At 40.5% G+C, this 21,816-nt stretch overlaps 1 protein-coding gene across 3 annotated transcripts in view; it reads left to right on the top strand.

Moving 5' to 3' along the window:
• The window catches only part of unkl (unk like zinc finger), a 122,843-nt gene that overhangs the window by 55,676 nt on the left and 45,351 nt on the right, over positions 1-21,816 (top strand). For 2 of the 3 annotated variants that reach the window (XM_072559548.1, XM_072559547.1), the window contains exons 4-10: positions 1,380-1,513; positions 4,088-4,223; positions 9,868-9,985; positions 13,061-13,145; positions 15,429-15,610; positions 18,763-18,802; positions 18,878-18,951. In XM_072559548.1, the coding sequence (XP_072415649.1) occupies positions 1,380-1,513; positions 4,088-4,223; positions 9,868-9,985; positions 13,061-13,145; positions 15,429-15,610; positions 18,763-18,802; positions 18,878-18,951 (769 nt within the window). Of the gene's footprint in view, positions 1-1,379; positions 1,514-4,087; positions 4,224-9,867; positions 9,986-13,060; positions 13,146-15,428; positions 15,611-18,762; positions 18,952-21,816 lie in introns of all 3 variants that reach the window. The other variant, XM_072559546.1, reaches the window with a different exon arrangement.

The raw sequence follows: 21,816 nt of genomic DNA, 5'->3' as shown, positions 1-21,816 counted from the left end.
AGGAGCTATGAATCTGTACTCCAAGGTATCTTTGTTCAGCAACACTCCCTCGGACTTTACCATTAAGTGTATAAGTCCTGCTAAGATTTGCTTTCCCAAAATGCAGCACCTCACATTTATCGAAATTAAACTTCACCTGCCACTTCTCAGCCCATTGGCCCAAATGGTCCAGATCCTGTTGTAATCTGAGGTAACCTTCTTCGCTGTCCACTACACCTTCAATTTTGGTGTCATCTGCAAACTTACTAACTGTACCTCTTATGCTCGCATCCAAATCATTTATGTAAATGACAAAAAGTAGAGGACCCAGCACTGATCCTTGTGACACTCCACTAATCACAGGCCTCCAGTCTGAAAAACAACCCTCCACCACCACCCTCTGTCTTCTACCTTCACAGCGAATAAGTTGGACTGGAGGGTTAGTTTGCCTACTATGTGATTCTTTGCTCCTTGAACCTGTTCTGCTAGTCATAAAGTTCATGACTGATGTTGTATTTCAAATTCTGCATTCCCATCAACCATCTCCCTCTCCCCAATAACCTGATTCTCTTACCAAACAACATTATATATACCTTTGCCTTAAATATTTAGTGACTGCACCTCCAGTCCTTCCAAAGTCTTTCAATCATCTGATGAACAAAAGAACTCCTCCTCCTCTTGGCCATAAAACAGCAAGCCTAATTTTAAAATGCTGTCCCAAGGATAATTAGTTCTTTCCATGCAAAATATGTTGGTTGTTTGCAGATTTGCACTGTTAAAAAGAAACGTTAAAACATGGATTGTAGATTTTATATGCAGCATGGCATTATGTTGTGTACCTGAATATGTATTGTTGTGGCTACTGATTGGGATTGTGATTTCAGTGAATGACGACAAGTTATACTGTAACAATCATTAGATTGAAATGTGTTTGTATATTCAAGCTTGTTTAATAGACTCATTTCAAAGTTCTGCTAACTTCTGTACATCTGAGAATCCACTACAATGATGTTGTGTAGTCAAAGGATCTATAATTGACTTTTTCCCTGAATTTTTAGAATTCCCTTTGAAGCTTAAAGTATTAGTCATAAAAGAAAATTTACACGACTGATTTCATGGTCTTTGTAAATCCACCTCGAAGAACCCAAAATACTGATACTCCGCAGCATCCTCCCTATCTCAAGTCCCCAGAAGAAAAAAACCCTACAGGCATCCACTCTGGATGTTTGTTCCATAATTTGTGTTCATCCAAATGCTTAACCCCCATTTTCCACCCTGCCAACTCTTAAGAATTTCCACGTAGACCAGGTATGTCCCAGATGAGTTCAGTCCTGTGACCATTTGAGCACACAATTTTAAAATCCAATACCCAATCATTTAAAGCACTATTTTATTTATAGGGAACTCCAGGCACAGGAAGCACTGCAGAATGGTCAGCTTGGGGCAGGAGAGGGCCTTCCTGATCTACAGCCAGGTGTGCTGGCTAGTCAAGCCATGATAGAAAAAACGCTGTCTGAAGATGCAAGATGGCAGGGTAAGGAATGTGTTTGACCCATTTAAGCTGGGAGCATTTATGAAATGTCATTTCAAGCTTATTTTGTCTCTAGGTGCAATTGTATTTTCCATGTTAATTCAATAGTTTTATGTATTCATCTTCTTAGTTCTTTGTACAAAGCAACATAAATTTTATATTTGTACAGCTCTTTATCACATTAAAACCTCTTTTAAGCCAAGTGTACAGTTAACTTGTATAAATAATCCAGATGATCTTCATTCATAATCGAGAGTATGAATTCAAATCCTATTACAGTTTGAGAGAATTAAGTTTATGTACGTAAAAATCACTAAGAATGACAGACTGTGAAGCTGTCAGATTGCCATAAAAATAGAACTGATTCACTAATGTATGAAGAAAGTCATGTGGTGAGCCACTTACTTAGTGCTGTGTATGTATGTGTTTCCCTGTTCAGTTCAAAATACCACTTTTTTTTTCCCAAAAAATCTCTTGCTATGAGCCCTACTTCAGTCAAAATTCTTCTCCTTTTTGTCCTGATATCCTCCAAATTCCATGTTCCTACCTGGTCATGAAATCTGCATGCTGGTCCATTCCACTAATGATTACTTTTATTGAATAAGTAGGAAGAAAAGATATTTTCAAAATGTCTTATAGCATAACTGAATTGCACAATTATGAAAATGTTTTGCAGCATGCTTCTAATGTTAGATAAATCACTGATTATAACACATTTTTTTAAAAAAAGTTTACTTGGGGGCAATTAACTTTCATGAATAATTTAATGTTTATTTTAAAATAATGACAAGGATTAATTCTCCATTGAATAACTCTGGCATTAATTAATATATAATTGGAGATTGTCACCTTTTTGATCTCCTTAGAATCTACAAGGTAGGTATCCACCAGGAGGACTTGAATGATTGGGGTGATTCCAATACCTCAAAACTCAGCAAAATGTAGATACCATTAATAAATCTCAGGAGCAGTTGCAAAGTACTGGTCTAGAGGTAAAGAGGTAACTAATACATACGAGCCAGTTTTGATTCTAGTTGCTTGCAGAGTTGTCTTCATCGTTGCTGAGACAATGTGGGTTGTGGAGCTGAGGCCAACTCTAACTCCCTGTTACCTACTGGTGGAAGCAGAAGCACATCTATGTCTTGAATTTTGAAAGAATAAGTGTTTGCTCTGATATTCCTGCTGTTAAAGAGTGCTATAGTTGACGATTGAAGCACACAAATGTCCACTGTTGGGAGATAGCCAAGAGAGCTAGTGCAATAATGCCGTAAAAGGTCACTGGGGGGGGGGGGGGGGGGAAATTGGCAAGAGGAAGAAAATTATTTTAAAATAAACAAATGTATCATATAATTGTGTTTTCCTTTTCCAAATGCTGTCAGATGCTGAGTGCTTGCAGAATTGTCTGTTTTTATTTCAGATTTGCAGCATCTGCAGTGCTTCGCTTTGATATGACTTAATTTGGGAGTTCACGTCATAATTGAAAATCATTTGTGCATGAAATATTGCGGTCTTGCTCCTTTCAAAGATTGTTGAGATTGATTAGGAGACATGTACGTTTGTGGCTGAATTTTTGGTTTTAACTAGTGCAGTCAGTCAATAAACAGTGCAAGTAGTAAACACTGCCATCTGCTGGATAGGTGAGTCTAGTAAGAATGCCTCCATTATTAATATGCAATAATAAACAAAACTTTGTGTCTCTTCATGCTATTAACAACAGTAAGTGCAAGTCTGATTTGTTGAAGTGATGCAGTGTATATTAATGTTTTTCTTTGTTAACTTTTGCTAATAATTAGAGAAATAGATTAATATAAACCTTGCAAGAAACTATGAAAACCAAAAGAACTGCCGATGCTGGAAATCAGAAACAAAAACCAAAATTGCTGGAAAAACTCGGCAGGCAGTGACCAGTGGGGTACCGCAGGGATCCGTGCTGGGACCGCAGCTTTTTACAATATATGTAAATGGTATAGAAGATGGTATCAGCAATAACATTAGCAAATTTGCTGATGACACAAAGCTAGGTGGTAGGGTGAAATGTGATGAGGGTTATGGGGATGACAACCACCTGATGAAGGAGCGGTGCTCCAAAAGCTAGTGTGCTTCCAATTAAACCTGTTGGAATATTACCTAGTGTTGTGTGACTTTTAAATTTGTACACCCCACTCCAACACCGGCATCTCCAAACCAATCTAGTGAGATCTGTACACCACGTAGTTCTATTCTTGCAATTTAGAATTCTTTTAAATTGGTCAGAACTGTTTCTTCCACTTGCATTTTCCATTAAAGAAAGCTCTTATGGAATGATATTTTTGTTTTATGCTTCCTTGGCAGAATGTATAGTTGTCAAGATAGCTGATGAAAAGCATTATAATACCACTTTTTTATATTGATGTTGGAATGTACTTAAGTAAAGGCTTCAGTGCAATGCAATGAATATTTAAATATGAGATATTGGGTGGGTTCATGCACTTGTATGGATTTTTTTAATTTTTCGACAAAATTCAGTTTTCAAAAGTGCAGAATATACTTCAGATATTTTGGACATTTTAGCTATGACAAAATATATTTATTTTACAGAAACAAACTTTGTACTAGCAAATTATAAGACCGAACAGTGTAATAAGCCACCTAGACTCTGTCGACAAGGCTATGCCTGCCCTCATTATCATAACAGTCGGGACAGAAGAAGGAACCCTAGAAAATTTAAATACAGGTAAAGAATCTATTTTATTCTTGCAGGCAGGGCTGTTTGTTTCCTCATAATCATTGACTTGTATCTGACCATTAACCCCTCACCACTATCAGCCAAGGTATATCCATTTGTAATATTTAGAGCATATGTTGAGTGATTTTATTTTTAGATTTTGAAGTATCACTTCAAATTGTGATTTTTATACCAAATTAAAACACAACCATATGTTCTGTGCAATCTGGCAGGGAGCTTGTTAAGAATCTGGCAGGGAGCTGGTTAGGCACTTTTTAACTGCCTATCCTAAAAGTTTCCATTTTAATTAAATTATCATATTCACTGACTGTTCAGTGGCTTTGTCTGCAACTTTCAACATCATTTTCTGGGCATAAACCTCAGTGGAAAGCTTTGTCAATTCTGATGTGTTAAAGTAGTAACTATAACGGCTGAATGGGAAGCCATTCACTGTCAAAGAGTAGGACAGAAAATGGAAATTTCTGGTTTGAAATTTAACAGTCTGTAAATATTAGGGGAGGATTGATGGAGACTGAGATTTATTTGTATTTTAATATGAATTATTGAAAGTTCTGGTTTTTTTTGGATTTTTGCGTTTGTAATGTGGATTTTGTGTTGAAAGTTAAGAATTAACTGTTTAATATTTCTGTGGTCATGATTTATGAAAACCATTCTTGAGGCCTAGCTTTAGAATTAGTAGCTTGTACTTACAAGGGTAGTATGTTATAACTGAACAAAATAAACAACATTTAAGAACGGTTAAACTTCTTTTTGGAGAGATTTTCTTAATTGTAAAGGAAACACTAAGCTTAGATTTATTTTTAATTTTGCTTTGACTTTTTGAGCTGTCCTGAGACATCCTTGGATGAAGGTAGTTTTATAGACTAGGATCTGAAGAGAAGAATAATTCCAGATCAAAAGTATTGGGATAAAGCCCTGAAGAGTTTACTTGAAGCTGAGTACTTTATGTTCAGATATATAATAGCTCCAGGAAAAGATATTTGCAGTTCCAGTGTATAAGTTAAAATCACAAGTGATTTTAACCTGTTAAAGTTCTTGAGCCAGGAACTCTGGTTTGAGTGATGTGCGAATGATATTTTTCAGTATTTTGAGGCACTTTACCTGGAGTGTGATTTGAGCGCTATGCAAAAGGTGTTGCTTTTGCAATTTATACTTTTACTGTGTGTTTAAAAATCTTTTGAATTTGTGTTCAAAGTAGATAATTAGGTTTAATTTATTTTATCTTCATTGTTTTTGTTAATAAACTACTGTTTTTGGGGGATATATAATATTTGTAGTATTGCAGGGGAAGTGATGGCCCAGTGATGACCGTGAAACCATGGCCAGTTGTTAGGAAAACTGACCTTGTTCACTAATGTCCTAGGGAAGGAAACTGCCATATTTACATTGTTCTGAGTTGCATATGATTCCCAGCAAGGTTGATTCTTAACTGCCCTCTGAGCAATTAGGGATGAGGAATAAATGCTGGCCTACTGAGTGACATTGACGTTCTGTAAATAAGCAGACAATTTTTTATTTATGTATCAATGAGAAAATACTTTTTGTTAAAATCAAAAAAAAATTCTCAATGAAATTAGTTTATAGTCTGCAGCTGTACATATCTAAGCAAGTTGAGTGTGTTCCATAGCACCCCTGACTTGTGTTGTGTAGATAATGAATAGGCTTTGGAGAGCCCGGAGATGTTATTTACAATATTTATTAAGCTGCTGTAGTTTAGTTTCTTATTAACAATTAACTCCTAGGATATTGATGGTTGGCATGTCAGTGATATTAATTTTATGGCTCGATGGAGATGGTCATTGTCTGGCATTTGTATGGTGCATATGATGTGTGCCATTTGTCAGCCCAAGCACAAATGTTGCCCATGTCTTCTTACAGTGGGCACAACTGTTTCACTATCTACAAAGGAAAGTCCAGAATAGAGGGTATAGCTTTAAGGTGAGAAGGGAAAGTTTTAAAAGGGATCTAAGGGGCAACATTTTCTCCAGAGTGGCATGTGCATGGATTGAGCTGCCAGAAGTGGTGGATGCTGGTACAATAACACCATTTAAAAGGTATCTGGTATCTGGATGGGTATGTGAATAGGAAGGGTTTATTCTAGCAAATGGGACTAGATTAATTTAGACTTAGAATTAGAGTCCCTACAGTGTGAAAACAGGCCCTTCGGCCAAACAGGTCCACACCAAACCCCTCCGAAGGGTAACCAATCCAGACCTGTTCCCCTTCCATGTATTTACTTCTGACTAATGCAAGTAACCTTCACATCCCTGAACACTCTGGGCAATTTAGCATGGCCAATTCCTCTAACCTTTGGGCTGTGGGAGGAATCCGGAACACCTGGAGGAAACCCACGCAGACACCGGGAGAATGTGCAAACTTCACACAGATAGTCACCCAAGGCTGGAATCAAACCTAGGTCCCTGGCGTTGTGAGGCAGCAATGCTAACCACTGAGCCACCATGCTGACCAGATACGAGTTGGACCGAAGGGTCTATTTCTGTGCTGTACATCTGTGATTCTGAGTCACTCCTCTTGCTGAGCATTGTGCAATCATCAGTGAACGTCCCCAATTCTGACTTTATGATGAAAGATAAGTCATTGATGAAACTGAAAACCCTGAGAACCTCGTGTAGCAAAGTTCTGGGACTGAGATGATTGTTCTCCCAACAACCACAGTCATCTTCCATTGAGTCAAGTAATTGAGAATTTTCATTCTTATTCCCGTTGACTTCAGTTTTATATAGGCTGTTTGATGCTACACTGAGGTGTGGCCTTGAAGCATAGGGTAATCATTCTCATTTTCCCGTTAGAGGTGAGCTTTATGCTTCGATCCATGCTTAGATCAAGGAAGGAGATTTCCGTGTGTCGAACTCATTAATCTGGGAGCGTAGAGGGATGAAGGTTTGATTGAAGTCAGGAGCTGGGTGGCCCTGATGAATTCAAAACTGAATGTCAATGAGCAGGTTACTGCTGAAAAGGTCCACTTAGTAGCACTGTTAATGACAACTTCCATCACTTCGGTGATAATTGAGCAGGTTAAATTTGACCTGATTTTGTGAACATAATGTAGTTGGGCAATATTCCATATTGCCATGTAGATGCCAGTGAGAAGACTGGTGAAATGTGGGATTGTGGAAAATGATGCAGTTTTAAAATAGAGGTACTGGGAATCACTGGCTGTATAATATGGCTTAATTCAAGCAGTGGAATAGCTGGTAGACATTTGGCGCTCTGGTTGTCTCCAGGGGCATTTTATTTTAACCAAGTGATGGACTTGTAATTTGTTTTCAAGCTGGAACTGTGTCTGTCTGTCTGGTGGCTGTTCAGGTGTACTCCAACTGTTAGAACTTGCACTAAGTGTTCATTATTTTTGTTTTACTCTGTTCTGAATTTTGTGATTTGGAGCTGTGAATGTGAACTGAGGACAACCTTTGGACTGTGGGCCGTAGCTTTATGTTAACAAAAAAGAAACAAACAGTTGTCATTTTGTTTGTCAGGACAGACCTGGTATTAATTACCTGTTGGTTCTCGCTCATAGGATCCCAAAGACATTTTTGACATTGGGAAAGCAGTATGTTTAAGCAGATATTTAAGCTATTAACAAGGTCAGTGCCTGGGAATTGATGCCAGCAAGCCAGGGAGGGAGCTTAATGGCTAAACTGAGGAAGGAACTAGAGTTTTGGACTGTGTTTGGGCAAGGAGTTTAGCTGTTGCTGCTACAGCATGAAGATTTGAAAGCTCCCTATTATCAGCTATTAGAAGTTCCAAGAATAGAAACTAAACTATAAGTTACTGAATCCACTTCAGTGAACTGCAAAGTCTTCACAAAGTCAACCAGGAAATAATCATCTATGTTTATGGAAGAATGCATCATGAAAACAGCTTAAGTAACTGCCAGTTTTGATCTTTGTTCAAAATTTATTCCTTAACTGTGTGTTTGCCTCTGTCTTTTGTGTGAATGGGGCTGAAAACAGAAGTTATTCGATTTAAGTCATAGACACGAATCAAATTACTTGGTTTAATTTTGCTCCGTTAAAGTTGCTGTATTGTTAATAAATTGCTAAGTCTTTTGTTTGATCTCCCAGCCTCATGTCTGGATATGATTATTCACAAAGCTTGGTTATTTACCATTGGGGTCAATTTTAAAGGTCTCCAAAGGTTTTAATTCTACTGTATTGTGAATACTGTAGGGAGACCAATTTTATTTGGTTGTTGTTCCCATGTCATAGCACAACTTCTCAACTGTTGAACAAAAGGTTGAAAATAATTTTTTAACAAGGTTGTGGAAACATTAAGAAGAACTTGAAGGGAACTGAAAGAAAACATCCCGTCAATGCCTGTAATCCAGACGAGTGTCAGAACTACACTCTCCTGATTATTTTTGTGTTTTGAAGTTCTTTCCCCATTTATCATTTTTTTTTGTTTGTGTATGTAAGAGGCAGGCTACATTTAATTATAGAAAGTTGTGTTATGAAGTTGAAGGTGTGTACTGCACCTTTCAGAGAAAGTGAATGCTGTTCTGAACTGAGAGCTTACAAGCACCTGTGTATATGACCAGATGGCATTGTACTGGAAAATTGAAAATATGTAACATCTGGCTGTGAATTGGATAACTGAGTTTTGATTGCTGTTTTGACAATAATTCAAATTTAACCAATCAGTTTAATTTCTGCTCCAGGGTACTTAAACCCAATCAATTTTGAGTTCATTGTTTTGCCAACGTTGAAACAATGAGACAATCCGATGTTGGGGGTATAAAAATGCAGACGTTTTGAAAATTGTAAAGAGAGCAACTGCCATCGAGTTAGAAACACATGGAGATCTAGCATCTTGCTCTCCATGAAATCAGAAAACTCTCTCTATCAAAGGTACCTTTTCATATGAAACATTCACAGTAAAAGGAAAAAAAGACGACCCAGTGAATTCAGCAGCTAGAAGAGTGGAATCACAGAAGATGACAGCAACTGAGTGGTTTTGAAATTAAGTATCTTATTGAAATAGCATATTGTTATCGAGTTAGAGGCAGATAATAAGCAGTTAAGAGAAAGGAGGGCTCAGTTGTTTAATGTTCACTTTTAGAGAAAAAAAAATTTCAATTGATTTTTTTAAAATAGTGGAATTTGTTGAGATCTCTGTCACTCATATTTTAACAAATTATGAGGCGAGGTGAGCTTTTCTGGGTGTTTGGATTAACTAATAGAAAGGTTCACTGCTGTGTTGTAACATATGTTCGTAATGAGTTTCTTTTCATGCCATTGTTTATTAAATAGCTTTTCTTTTTTGAGTACAGAAGCTTGATGAATATTTTAACCTGGGCTCATCAGTCAGGTAAAATGGGACTTTCGGTGGCTTGATTAATTCTTTCCATGTTTGTAACAACTCCAGGAATGGTGAGATTAATTTCCAGCACACAATGAGTGGTGACAGTAAACTAATAGAAAGTGTGATAGATATCAGTATATTAACAAATTCCTCCTTTGGTAAATTTATTTCCGTGTAAGATATTAGATATCATCAAATCATACACTGAAAGTTGTGCTTATGCACAAATGGCAATCTCTACAATTCCTCTTCAGGATGCATTGAATTGCTGTACACTACAGAATAATTTCCTCCTTTCTTTCATTTGTAGGTCAACTCCATGTCCTAATGTCAAACATGGGGATGAATGGGGAGAGCCAACAAAATGTGAGAGTGGAGATAACTGCCAGTACTGTCACTCCCGCACTGAGCAGCAATTTCATCCAGAGGTAGGACTGTAAAATGTACAGTTTGAGAAGTTTGATTAAGGATGATGAATTATGACATGGATGTGAGATAACTTGGGTACAGTTTTCTGGTCATGGTAATAACCATTTATTCCACACTTACTCACTCATCTTTGGCTTATTATATGCTGATGCTTCATCCTGATCTGTTTCCTTGGCAATTTCTTTCTTTGTCAGTGATGGTTTGCCATTTTCTTACATTCTCTTGGGCTTGGTGAGGAGTCTGGTCTCGTGCCCCTCAGCCAGGGCAAGAATCAAGCCTGTGCTGTTGGTTTTATTCTGAAACGCATGCGAGCCAGCTAGCCAACTGAACTAACTGGCCTGCAGATAGAAGTACTTTCCCCTTCCACTTCACTGGAGTCCTGCATTGTCACAGAAGCCCTCTTTCAGATGAGACACTGGTTCTGTTAATTGCATGCAGGTAGTAGACATTCACTGGGAATTTATTTATTGCCATTAAAGAATTATAAATAAGAACAGACTGAAACTGTAGCGTTTGGCTTTGGAGATGCATATTTCAGCCAATGAAAGCTTATAAAATTGTGCAAAGGTTGGCCCCAGTTCTAACCTTTTACTGCCAGCTTTCTGGAGTAGAAGTTATTTTGCTCTCTCAAGAGAATGCAAAACATGCAACAGCATTGGCTCTGAACAGATGAATTTTCTGCTTTGGCTCATCTGCTACCACAGTCATCAAAAAAAAATCATTGGTCATCATTTCACTGTTGTTTGTGAAACCTTGCTGATTTCAAATTGGCTGTCCCTTTTCTCCCCCAAATAAAAACAGTAGTGACTACACTTCAGAAGTAACTTGTTACCTGCATAGTATTTGTGATCCCCAGTAAATCTGAAGCTAGCAATATAAATGTGCAGTCTCTTTCATTTCATCACATGCAATATTTGTTCATAAATCCAATAGGAATTGCAAAGTAATACACCAGTTGATTGAGTTGACCAATTAGCTGTATTCCGTCTGATCATTAGTCTAAGAATTATTGGACTCAGTGTGAGGAAGGTCCAATGCTAATGCTTGTGCTAGTCTTCTTAATTTATTTTGTCTGCTAAATAAATTCTTTACAGTGCAAGCAAAGACTTGGAGATTTCCTGCACATTCCACACTTTCGAAATGTGTGCAACCTACTCTGGGCATCTTAAAATGAACACATTGCTTTGTCACTGCATGACAATTGAAGGTGCAAACTTGCAGCTGTGATTCAAGTTGTGACAGACCTGCTGAGCTTTTCCTTCAACTTCTGTTTTTGTTTGATTTACAGCTTCTTTTGTTTTTATTTTATGAGAGAATTTGTTTCAGGAACACGAATCAGCAATATTGTCAAATCTTCTGCTCCTGCTCTCTGATCCAAAGCTGGATTATATATTATATAATTATTCTTCATGGTTTATTATTGCGTCAGTGAATCTACTCCATTTTAAGGGTGTAAGATGTTTAACTCTGAGTGCTAAAATGGAAGTGATAAAAATATAACTTATGTGCACATCCAGAGATGGAATTGAGACATAAAACTGAAGGACAGCCAGAACCTGTTGAGTAATGAAGGACTGTTGGTACTTTTCGGCAACTTTAACCTATCCATTTTTGAAAAAAAAAGCCCCAGAAATTAGATTTAATTGAGAAAGATCATTTAGCATTTTGCTGTTTCCGCATTGGTCAGACTTACTGATATACAGTATAGCCTATGACTTGGTTACTAATGCCAGTTATTAGTCAGAACATTTCCTGACACAATATATATTGAGATGTCTTTGAATTGAAAAATTGATTTTAAAAAATGCACCGAGCTCTCCCCATTCTGGCTATGATGTGGAAGAGGAGCTAATAATACTACATATCAGATGAGATGAGTTTTTGCACATTACCTATATATATATAGCTTGTTTTCACGCACACTCAAATAAAAATTTGCTTCAAGTCTAAAGTGAGTGATACACAAAGGCTGGAGTGTTCTGGAGATATTTAGGGCTTAAAGCAACAGGGAGCGAGTGAAGTCATGCACATACTTAAATGCAACAAACATTTTTAATTTGAAGCAGAGTTAGGGGTCACGGTCTAAGAATATGGGGTAAACCGTTTAGAACGTTTGTGGGCGGCACGGTGGCACAGTGGTTAGCACTGCTGCCTCACAGCGCCGGAGACCCGGGTTCAATTCCCGCCTCAGGCGACTGACTGTGTGGAGTTTGCACGTTCTCCCCGTGTCTGCATGGGTTTCCTCCGGGTGCTCCGGTTTCCTCCCACAGTCCAAAAATGTGCCGGTCAGGTGAATTGGCTAAGCTAAATTGCCCGTAGTGTTAGGTAGGGGTAGATGTAGATGTAGGGGTATGGGTGGGTTACGCTTCGGTGGGGCGGTGTGGACTTGTTGGGCCGAAGGGCCTGTTTCCACACTGTAAGTAATCTAATCTAATCTAATCTAATCTAAACTCAGATGAGGAGGAATTTCTTCATTGAGTGAGTGGTGATGCTGTGACACTTATCACAGAAAGCAACTAGGAGAAAGTGAGGACTGCAGATGCTGGAGAGTCAAGAATCCAAAAGTGTGGCACTGGAAAAAGCAGAGCGGGTTAGGCAGCATCCGAGGAACAAGAGAGTCAACGTTTCGGGCATAAGTCCTTCATCAGAAATTCCTGCTCTCCTGCTCCTCAGATGCTGTCTGACCTGCTTTGCTTTTTTCAGCACCACACTTTTCAACTTTACCACAGAAAGCAGTCAAGGCCAAACATTGTATGATTTCAAGAAGTTGGATTTAGCAATGGTGGTTAAAGGAAATGGTGTGAAAAATGCGAACAGGCTGTTGAGCTGGGAAGTCAGCCATTATCATAATGAATGGTGGCGTAAGCTCAAAGAAATGAATGGCAGAGTAGGGTCCAAGGGCTGCTACTTCTATTTTCTGTTTCTATCAAGTGTTAGAAATTTCAAGGTCAGTGTGGAGGGTTCAAGGCCGAATCAAAGAGCATTGAAATTGGTCAATATGGTTTAAATGAGAAATTAAACATCTAAATGACATATCAATTTTTCTTGTCATAAATCTTTTTCTTCCTTTCTAGATCTACAAGTCTACAAAATGTAATGATATGCGGCAGACAGGATACTGTCCTCGAGGGCCTTTCTGTGCATTTGCACATGTTGAAAGTACGTTGCCATTCTATATTTCGCACATTGTTCCATTTTGAGGTTTTTGTTCAGCTTAGATTTGAAGTTGTTAGTGGCTGCAGAGTTATCACGTTGACTCAGAACTATTTTTGATCAGAAATGCATCTAGAATTGCAGGGTCAAAACAAAGCTGCTTGCATGATTAGAGAAAAGCTGCACTACACAAATTTGAGCTTTCTGAAGATAAATGAAGGACCAAGGTATTTTTATTCAATTTGTTCAGACATATTATGACATTTCTAGAGCAGTTGGGACTTGAAGCCAGCTCTCTTTGCTCAACAATACGGATGCTGCCACTGTGCCACAAGAGCCCCCACAAAAGTAGTCCTTGATGATTTTCAGACAGAATTCACTAAGTTGATGATACCGAGCTTTACTGTGGCTCTACCTCACCACCACTTCTCTATTTCTTTTGCTTAATTAACTGCTTGGTCAAATCTAGTATTGGATCAGCAGAGATTTCCTTTTTTTAACTGTTAGGAAAACTGAAGTCGTTGTCTTCAATTCCTAATACACACTGTTGTCTTACCACTTTCTCCATTTCACTTTCTGGCTCATACCTGTTCACAGCCTTGGTGTCAAACGTGACCTCAAGATGCGCTTCCATCCAAATATCCTCATCATCATTCAGGCTGCGTATTTTCACCTCCTACCATTGCCTGATTTTGCTTCTGCTTGAGCTCATCTGCTGTTGAAACTTGCATCCATGCCTTTGTGATCTCTAAATGTAACAACTTCAGCACTTAACTAGCCAACTAGTTCAAACCTTTTTAAACTTGAGGTTATGAAAAACTTAGCCTGTGATTTGCCTTGCATCTAGTCCAATTCTGTAGCTGCTGACTAATGCTAATTTCAACAACTTGATTTTCAAATTCCTGCTCATGTTTTCAAATCCGTCCATGGCCTTTACATCTTAGCAATCCCCTCCAGGTACAAATCCCTCCAAAATATCTGCACTCTAAATCTATCTTATTGAGGATCTTTGATTTTGATCATTCCTCGAATGATATTCAACCTTCAGTTTCATAGCCCTGAAACCTTGTGCCATATCTTTCCTATGTTTCACAGACTCTCAAATTACTTGTTGATTTCCTTAAATCCATGGGTGAAGCATTTGGGTATCTGATTTAATATTGGTCTAGTTAAGTGACCCAGTTTCATTTAGTTTTATAATGCTCCTGTGAAGTGGGTTGAGGAATTTTATTATGGGGTAAATGGTGGCTCAGTGATTCGCGCTGCTGCCTCACAGTGCCAGGGACCCAGGTTCAGTTCCCACCTTGGGCAACTGTCTAGGTAGAGTTTGCATATTCTCCCTGTTTCTGCGTGGGTTTCCTCCAGGTGCTCTGTTTCCTTCCACAGTCCAAAGATGTGCAGGTCAGGTGAATTGGCCATGCTAACTTGCCATGGTGTTAGTGAGGGCTAAATATAGGGGAATGGGTCTGGGTGGGTTACTCTGTGGAGGGTCAGTGTGGACTTGTTGGGCTGAAAGGCATATTTCAAAACTGTAGGGAATCTAATCTTAAGGTGCTAGAGAAATATAAGCTTTTTTTGAACTTTTGTTCAATGTCCTTTAAAATACAGTTGTCATTTTCTCAATGAGTTCTTGTGGCAAAGCATTCAATGCTTCAAGAATTTTCTCCATTAAGTAAATCAGTGATGGGACAACTGATTTGTAGTGGTGAACATACAGTCAAGCTCATGGTGAATGAGCTTGAGGTTTATAAAGTGAAGTCCTTCAATTACCATCATTTACATGGTCTAGGTTATTCTGATATCCTTGAAATTACTGTATTTTGTAGGCATGCCACCTCTATATAGTGCAAGAAGCATGCAGGAGCAAAAACTACATTTGGCTGTGCAGTGTCACTAACGAGCAACAGATCCCTGCTGCCTTCCAACTGTAAGGATAGTCTTCTCCTGAGTCAGACCTTGGTTATTCAATGAAGTTGAATCCTCCAAACAGTCATCTGCGTACAAGCACACGCTGCTAGTGTGATATTATTATGCATGAACTGTAGTAGCATGATCATGCATCCAGAGTCATTCTGGCTTAGGGATGACTGTAACTAGTAATCTGCATCACCAGGCTTGTTTGCGCACGTGCAGCCAGCAATTTTGATACTCAACTTCATATTTGTGCTAATTACTCCATATTAATAACACTTAAATAACTGGTAGTTGTTCCTAATTAACTGGAACTCTTAAATAAAGTACAGTATGAATTTTCTGTTGTGAATTTAAGTTTTCTTTTTTATTTTGTAGGAATCCCTTCTACTGAGGAAGTGCAGATTATGAATCAGGTCGCCTCTATGATGCAGGCAGGTGCTGCGGCAGGTACTCAGTCCAAGCAAAGTGCTAGGCTTTATTCTACAGAAAGTATTGGACCTGCAAGTGATTGGGGCTCAAGTATTAACTCAGGCAGCAATAATGGACAGATAGGAAATGTAAGTAAACCCCTTCACTCTATTATGTATTATTATCTCAGTGCCATCAAACTCCTTATCTATGTACAACATGAATCATGACTACACGAGACAGAATTTGATGCTCTTCATGTAATATTTTATCTTGTTTCGTTGTCAGTGTTTTAATGTTATGAAATCTTGAAGTACGATGCCAAAATAACCTAAATATGATCACTGCTGTTATGCACCTCGTGCAGCTTAAAACAGCCTTGTGATTAATGAATGGGTTGCGGGTTGAGCATGTTGCTACTTATTTCTTGATCTAAGCTTGAATGTTTAATTAGTTTCCTCATTTGAGTTCCTTTCAAACAAAATTGCACATTGTTTTTGCCAACTTAATTTTAAAGACACAGCCTCCCTTTATTTTCACCAATGATACTTCTGCGTTGTGATGGAAAATCACAGAATTGTTATGGTGCAGAATGAACCATTTGACTCATGTACTATTAGCTATCTAATTATTTTGCATAAAGCCAAAAGCCTGCCTTTTCCCCAAAAACCTGTGTTGTTTCTATTCAAATAATCTTGAAGTAAAATTGCCTTTGTCCTTAGAGAGACATGGTTGCTAAGGTTTAACCTTGCCATCACTATGCCTCGGGTAAGGGGGGAACCTGAGCAAGAAGAGTCCTCTATGATAACCTCATCTGGTGTGGGAATTGAACCCATGGTGTTGGCATCACGCTGCATTGCAAACCATCTGTCCAGCCAACTGATCTCATTAAATAATCAATGCAATTTTAATTGTCTCAATTTAACCTGCCGCTAAGTTGTTCATTCCAAACTAACTCTGTGAAAATATATTTCTCGCCTCACATTTACTACTTTGGGAAAAACTGCACCCTCTGATTCTTGATCCCTTTACAATCAAGTACCATTTTCTCCTGTCGAGACCCTTTATGATTTTGATAACTTGTAACAGGTCTCGCCTTCCCCTTCTCCAAGTAAAGCAGGCCCAAGTTCTCCAATCTATCGTCATAACTGAAATGTCTATTTGGAACAGTAATTGTAAACCTCTTGTACATTCACTGCAGTGCATTCACAGTGTTTCCTGTATTGTGATGCTCAGAAGTGTACACAGTATTCCAGCTGAGGTCTAAACAGTGTCTGATATAGATTCACCATAACCTCCCTTGTCTTGTATTTTAAGCCCATATTAATGAAGGCAAGATGACAAAATACTATATCAACAGTACTCACTACCTATCCTGCCACTTTTAAAGAGCTATGCACATAACAAGGCCTCTGTGCTCCTGCACACCCTTTAGTCTGGACTCATTTATTTTGTACTCTCTCTTCATGTTTTGTACCAAAGTGCATCATCTTGCAATTCTCCACTTCAACTTCATCCTTATTGTCCTCTTAGTTTACCATTTTTCTATTTTGTTTTCCAACCACAAACTCCCAAGTTTGTTCCTTGCACACTAATATCATAGTTTGGTAGAAGATTTGTAGCTCGGGTGCTCAACAGCCACGCTCAGACAACAACTCGATACCCAACATGAGCAAAACTAACGTAGTGTACAAAATCCCTTGTTAGGACTGCAGAAAACACTACATCGGACAAACAGGAAGACAGTTAACGATCCGTATACACGAACACCAACTAGCCACGAAACAACACGACCAGCTATCCTTAGTAGCCACACACAGATGACAAACAACATGAGTTCGACTGGGACAACACTACCATTATAGGGCAAGCCAAACAGAGAACAGCCAGGGAATTCCTAGAGGCATGGCACTCATCCACAGACTCTATCAACAAACACATCGACCTGGACCCAATATACCGGCCACTACAGCGGACAGCTTGAACTGACAACCGGAAGCAGCAGAGATAGGCCACTATAAATGCCGGAGGAAACAGCACAGAAGCGCTTCACAGGAGGCTCCCAAGCACTGAGGATGTCACCTAGACAGGGGACGAAACGTTTGCAAGACAAATTCCCAGCTCGGCGAACAGAACCGCAACAACACTAATATTATTTTTGTATATCAAGAAAAACAACGATCCCAATAACAAACAATGGAGATATCCAATTCAAAACTTACTCCAGATCAAGCAGGATACAATCTTTCCTCCCTTTTCAGTTAGTTTTGTGTCCACTGCTGTCTCTCTTAGTTTATGACCTATCACAAGCTCGTTGTGTGAATCTATCAAATGCTTTTTGGAAATCCAAGTATACCTTAGCAATGGCCTTTTCCTCGTCACCCCTCTCTTAACTCTTCAAAAAAATCTTCTGGAATTCATTAGACATGATTTCCCCATAACAAATCCATACTATGTTTTTTAAATTAGCCCACATTTTTCCAATTGAATATTCATTCTGTCCTGAATAATTATTGTTACAAGTTTCCCCACTACCAAAGTTGAACTGACTAGTCTGTATGTTTGCAACCTTTTTTGAGCAATGGCATAATGTTTGCAATTTCCCTATTCTCCAGCCCCAACCCCAATCTAGAAGAGGTTGAAAGATAATTGTCAGAGCCTCTGCAGTTTCCACACTCATTTTTTTCAATATTCTTGGGTGTATCTTATGTGGATCCAGCACCTATCACCATTTAGTACTGACCGCTTGTTCAATACCATTGCTGTATCACTTTTAAACCCTTCTAGTGCTTTGCGTTTTCACCTCAGTTGCCACGGCTTGGGCACCACATGCCTTATATGTATGGATTGATGAAATATATTCATTTTACCATCTCAGTCATGCTTCTTGCCTCCAAATTTAAATGCCGTTTTTGTCCCTGATTTGCCATACTCTCTTGCCACCTATTCAATATTGATGTCGTTGCACCAAAATGTAGGTCAAAAAGCCAGGACTGATGAGTAAACTGGACTTGGTGTGAGTTAGGATATTGGCAGCCATGAATGAACAGGCTTTTGTGCATTAAGTGCAGGTCAATGAACCTCCTATACCCCACATAACCGTGTCCCAGCATGAGAAACATTGGAATGTTCTTTTTAAAAAATGTTGCGATTTACTTGATGAGTTTTGTATTTAAATTTATGCTGAATATTTGCCCAATTCTGAGGCCATTATAATTAGCTGGCTGTCAGTGTGTTGTCTTGTCATTTTTTTGGCAGTCAGAATTAATTCTATTTCTCTAAATGTTTTTCCCCTTTTCAGGTTTCATCATCTAGCAGCCCAACAGTTACTTCAAGTTCAGGTAGTAGCAGTTCATTGTCTCCTATTGAACCAATAAGTAGGCTCAAATATTTCACTAATGATAGTTTATGTTCAGATCCTGCGACATCCAGTGTTTCATCACCAACATCTACATATCCAAAAGCACCAGGATTTGAGCGAGAAGATCAGGTAACTCTCATTCAAAATTATCTTGTTATAATTGGGGTGAAAGGCTTGTTTTGTTTTGAAACAACATATATTTCCCAATTCCATTTTTGTAGTCTTGCACTCCAAAACCTATTTTGTTCCTGTACTTTATGCCATGAATTCCAGTCTGTGTAACCTTTGTATACAATAGGAGGGATCCAATTTTACTAGTCAACTTCCACTAAGTGATGTCTCTGATACCTGAGCTTCGGTGTCTGTCAATCAAGTATTCAAAGACAGTTGAATGTTTTTTGAACTCAGTGAAGGTGAATTAATCTGAAACCTAAAAGATTTTCGGAGCACTGTTTGATGAAGATTAAGCAAAATACCTTCAAGTTTATTCTGTGTTTGAATATTTTGAAAAGGAAATAAAGCAACACTTGCTCTCATTCTTGATCCTTTTTTTAAAAAGACTGGTTTCAACTCGCTTCCCATATTACTTGCATGTTTCTCATATGAGTGTCGAGTTGACCTATATTTGGGACTGCTCCAGTGCGGCCTAACTAGCCCTTAGAAAATGCACAGGTGATTAGTTCTGTTCATTGAACTGACATCTTCCACAATTCGGAACAACCAAGATTATAAGATAATGTTGGTTGCTTCAAATTCTGAAGAAAAGGCACTGGGCATTTTAAACACAGGCTGTTTCCATTTCTCGCTCGCTCTCTGTTCTCTTCTCTCTCCCTCTGTTCTTTCTTTTTCTCTCTCTCTCTCTCTCTGTTCTCTCTCTCTCTCGCTCTCTGTTCTCTCTCTCTGTTCTCTCTCTCTCTCTCTGTTCTCTCTCTCTCTGTTCTCTCTCTCTGTTCTCTCTCTGTTCGCGCTCTGTTCGCGCTCTGTTCGCGCTCTGTTCGCGCTCTGTTCGCGCTCTGTTCGCGCTCTGTTCGCGCTCTGTTCGCGCTCTGTTCGCGCTCTGTTCGCGCTCTGTTCGTGCTCTCGCTCTCTCTCTCTCTCTCTCTCTCTCTCTCTCTCTCTGTTCACACTCGCTCTGTTCTCTTTCTCTCGCTCTGTTCTCTTTCTCTCGCTCTCTCTGTTCACTCTCTGCGCGCTCTCTCTCTGCGCGCTCTCTCGCTGTTCTCGCTCTCTCGCTGTTCTCGCTCTCTCGCTGTTCTCGCTCTCTCGCTGTTCTCGCTCTCTCGCTGTTCTCGCTCTCTCGCTGTTCTCGCTCTCTCGCTGTTCTCGCTGTTCGCTCTCTCTCGCTCTCTCGCTGTTCTCGCTCTCTCGCTGTTCTCGCTGTTCGCTCTCTCTCGCTGTTCGCTCTCTCTCGCTCTCTCGCTGTTCGCTCTCTCTCGCTGTTCGCTCTCTCTCGCTCTCTCGCTGTTCGCGCTCTCTCGCTCTCTCGCTGTTCGCTCTCTCTCGCTCTCTCGCTGTTCGCTCTCTCTCGCTCTCTCGCTGTTCGCTCTCTCTCGCTCTCTCGCTGTTCGCTCTCTCTCGCTCTCTCGCTGTTCGCTCTCTCTCGCTCTCGCTGTTCGCGCTCTCTCGCTGTTCGCTCTCTCTCGCTCGCTCGCTCTCTCTCGCTGTTCGCTCTCTCGCTGTTCGCTCTCTCTCGCTCTCTCGCTGTTCGCTCTCTCTCGCTGTTCGCTCTCTCTCGCTGTTCGCTCTCTCTCGCTGTTCGCTCTCTCTCGCTGTTCGCTCTCACTCGCTGTTCGCTCTCACTCGCTGTTCGCTCTCTCTCGCTGTTCGCTCTCTCTCGCTGTTCGCTCTCTCTCGCTGTTCGCTCTCTCTCGCTGTTCGCTCTCTCTCGCTGTTCGCTCTCTCTCGCTCTCTCGCTGTTCGCTCTCTCTCGCTCTCTCGCTGTTCGCTCTCTCTCGCTCTCTCGCTGTTCGCTCTCTCTCGCTCTCTCGCTGTTCGCTCTCTCTCGCTCTCTCGCTGTTCGCTCTCTCTCGCTCTCTCGCTGTTCGCTCTCTCTCGCTCTCTCGCTGTTCGCTCTCTCTCGCTCTCTCGCTGTTCGCTCTCTCTCGCTCTCTCGCTGTTCGCTCTCTCTCGCTGTTCGCTCTCTCTCGCTCTCTCGCTGTTCGCTCTCTCTCGCTGTTCGCTCTCTCGCTGTTCGCTCTCTCGCTGTTCGCTCTCTCGCTGTTCGCTCTCTCGCTGTTCGCTCTCTCGCTGTTCGCTCTCTCGCTGTTCGCTCTCTCGCTGTTCGCTCTCTCGCTGTTCGCTCTCTCGCTGTTCGCTCTCTCGCTGTTCTCGCTCTCTCGCTGTTCTCGCTCTCTCGCTGTTCTCGCTCTCTCGCTGTTCGCTCTCTCTCGCTCTCTCGCTGTTCGCTCTCTCTCGCTCTCTCGCTGTTCGCTCTCTCTCGCTCTCTCGCTGTTCGCTCTCTCTCGCTCTCTCGCTGTTCGCTCTCTCTCGCTCTCTCGCTGTTCGCTCTCTCTCGCTCTCTCGCTGTTCGCTCTCTCTCGCTCTCTCGCTGTTCGCTCTCTCTCGCTCTCTCGCTGTTCGCTCTCTCTCGCTCTCTCGCTGTTCGCTCTCTCTCGCTCTCTCGCTGTTCGCTCTCTCTCGCTCTCTCGCTGTTCGCTCTCTCTCGCTCTCTCGCTGTTCGCTCTCTCTCGCTCTCTCGCTGTTCGCTCTCTCGCTGTTCGCTCTCTCGCTGTTCGCTCTCTCGCTGTTCGCTCTCTCGCTGTTCGCTCTCTCGCTGTTCGCTCTCTCGCTGTTCGCTCTCTCGCTGTTCGCTCTCTCGCTGTTCGCTCTCTCTCGCTGTTCGCTCTCTCGCTGTTCGCTCTCTCTCGCTGTTCGCTCTCTCTCGCTCTCTCGCTGTTCGCTCTCTCTCGCTGTTCGCTCTCTCGCTGTTCGCTCTCTCGCTGTTCGCTCTCTCGCTGTTCGCTCTCTCGCTGTTCGCTCTCTCGCTGTTCGCTC

The sequence above is a fragment of the Chiloscyllium punctatum genome, chromosome 40 (assembly GCF_047496795.1).
Source record: "Chiloscyllium punctatum isolate Juve2018m chromosome 40, sChiPun1.3, whole genome shotgun sequence".
NCBI classification, from domain to species: Eukaryota; Metazoa; Chordata; class Chondrichthyes; order Orectolobiformes; family Hemiscylliidae; genus Chiloscyllium; species Chiloscyllium punctatum.
The sequence above is the reverse complement of the archived record's forward strand: the minus strand, read 5'-3'. Positions and strand labels throughout refer to the sequence as shown.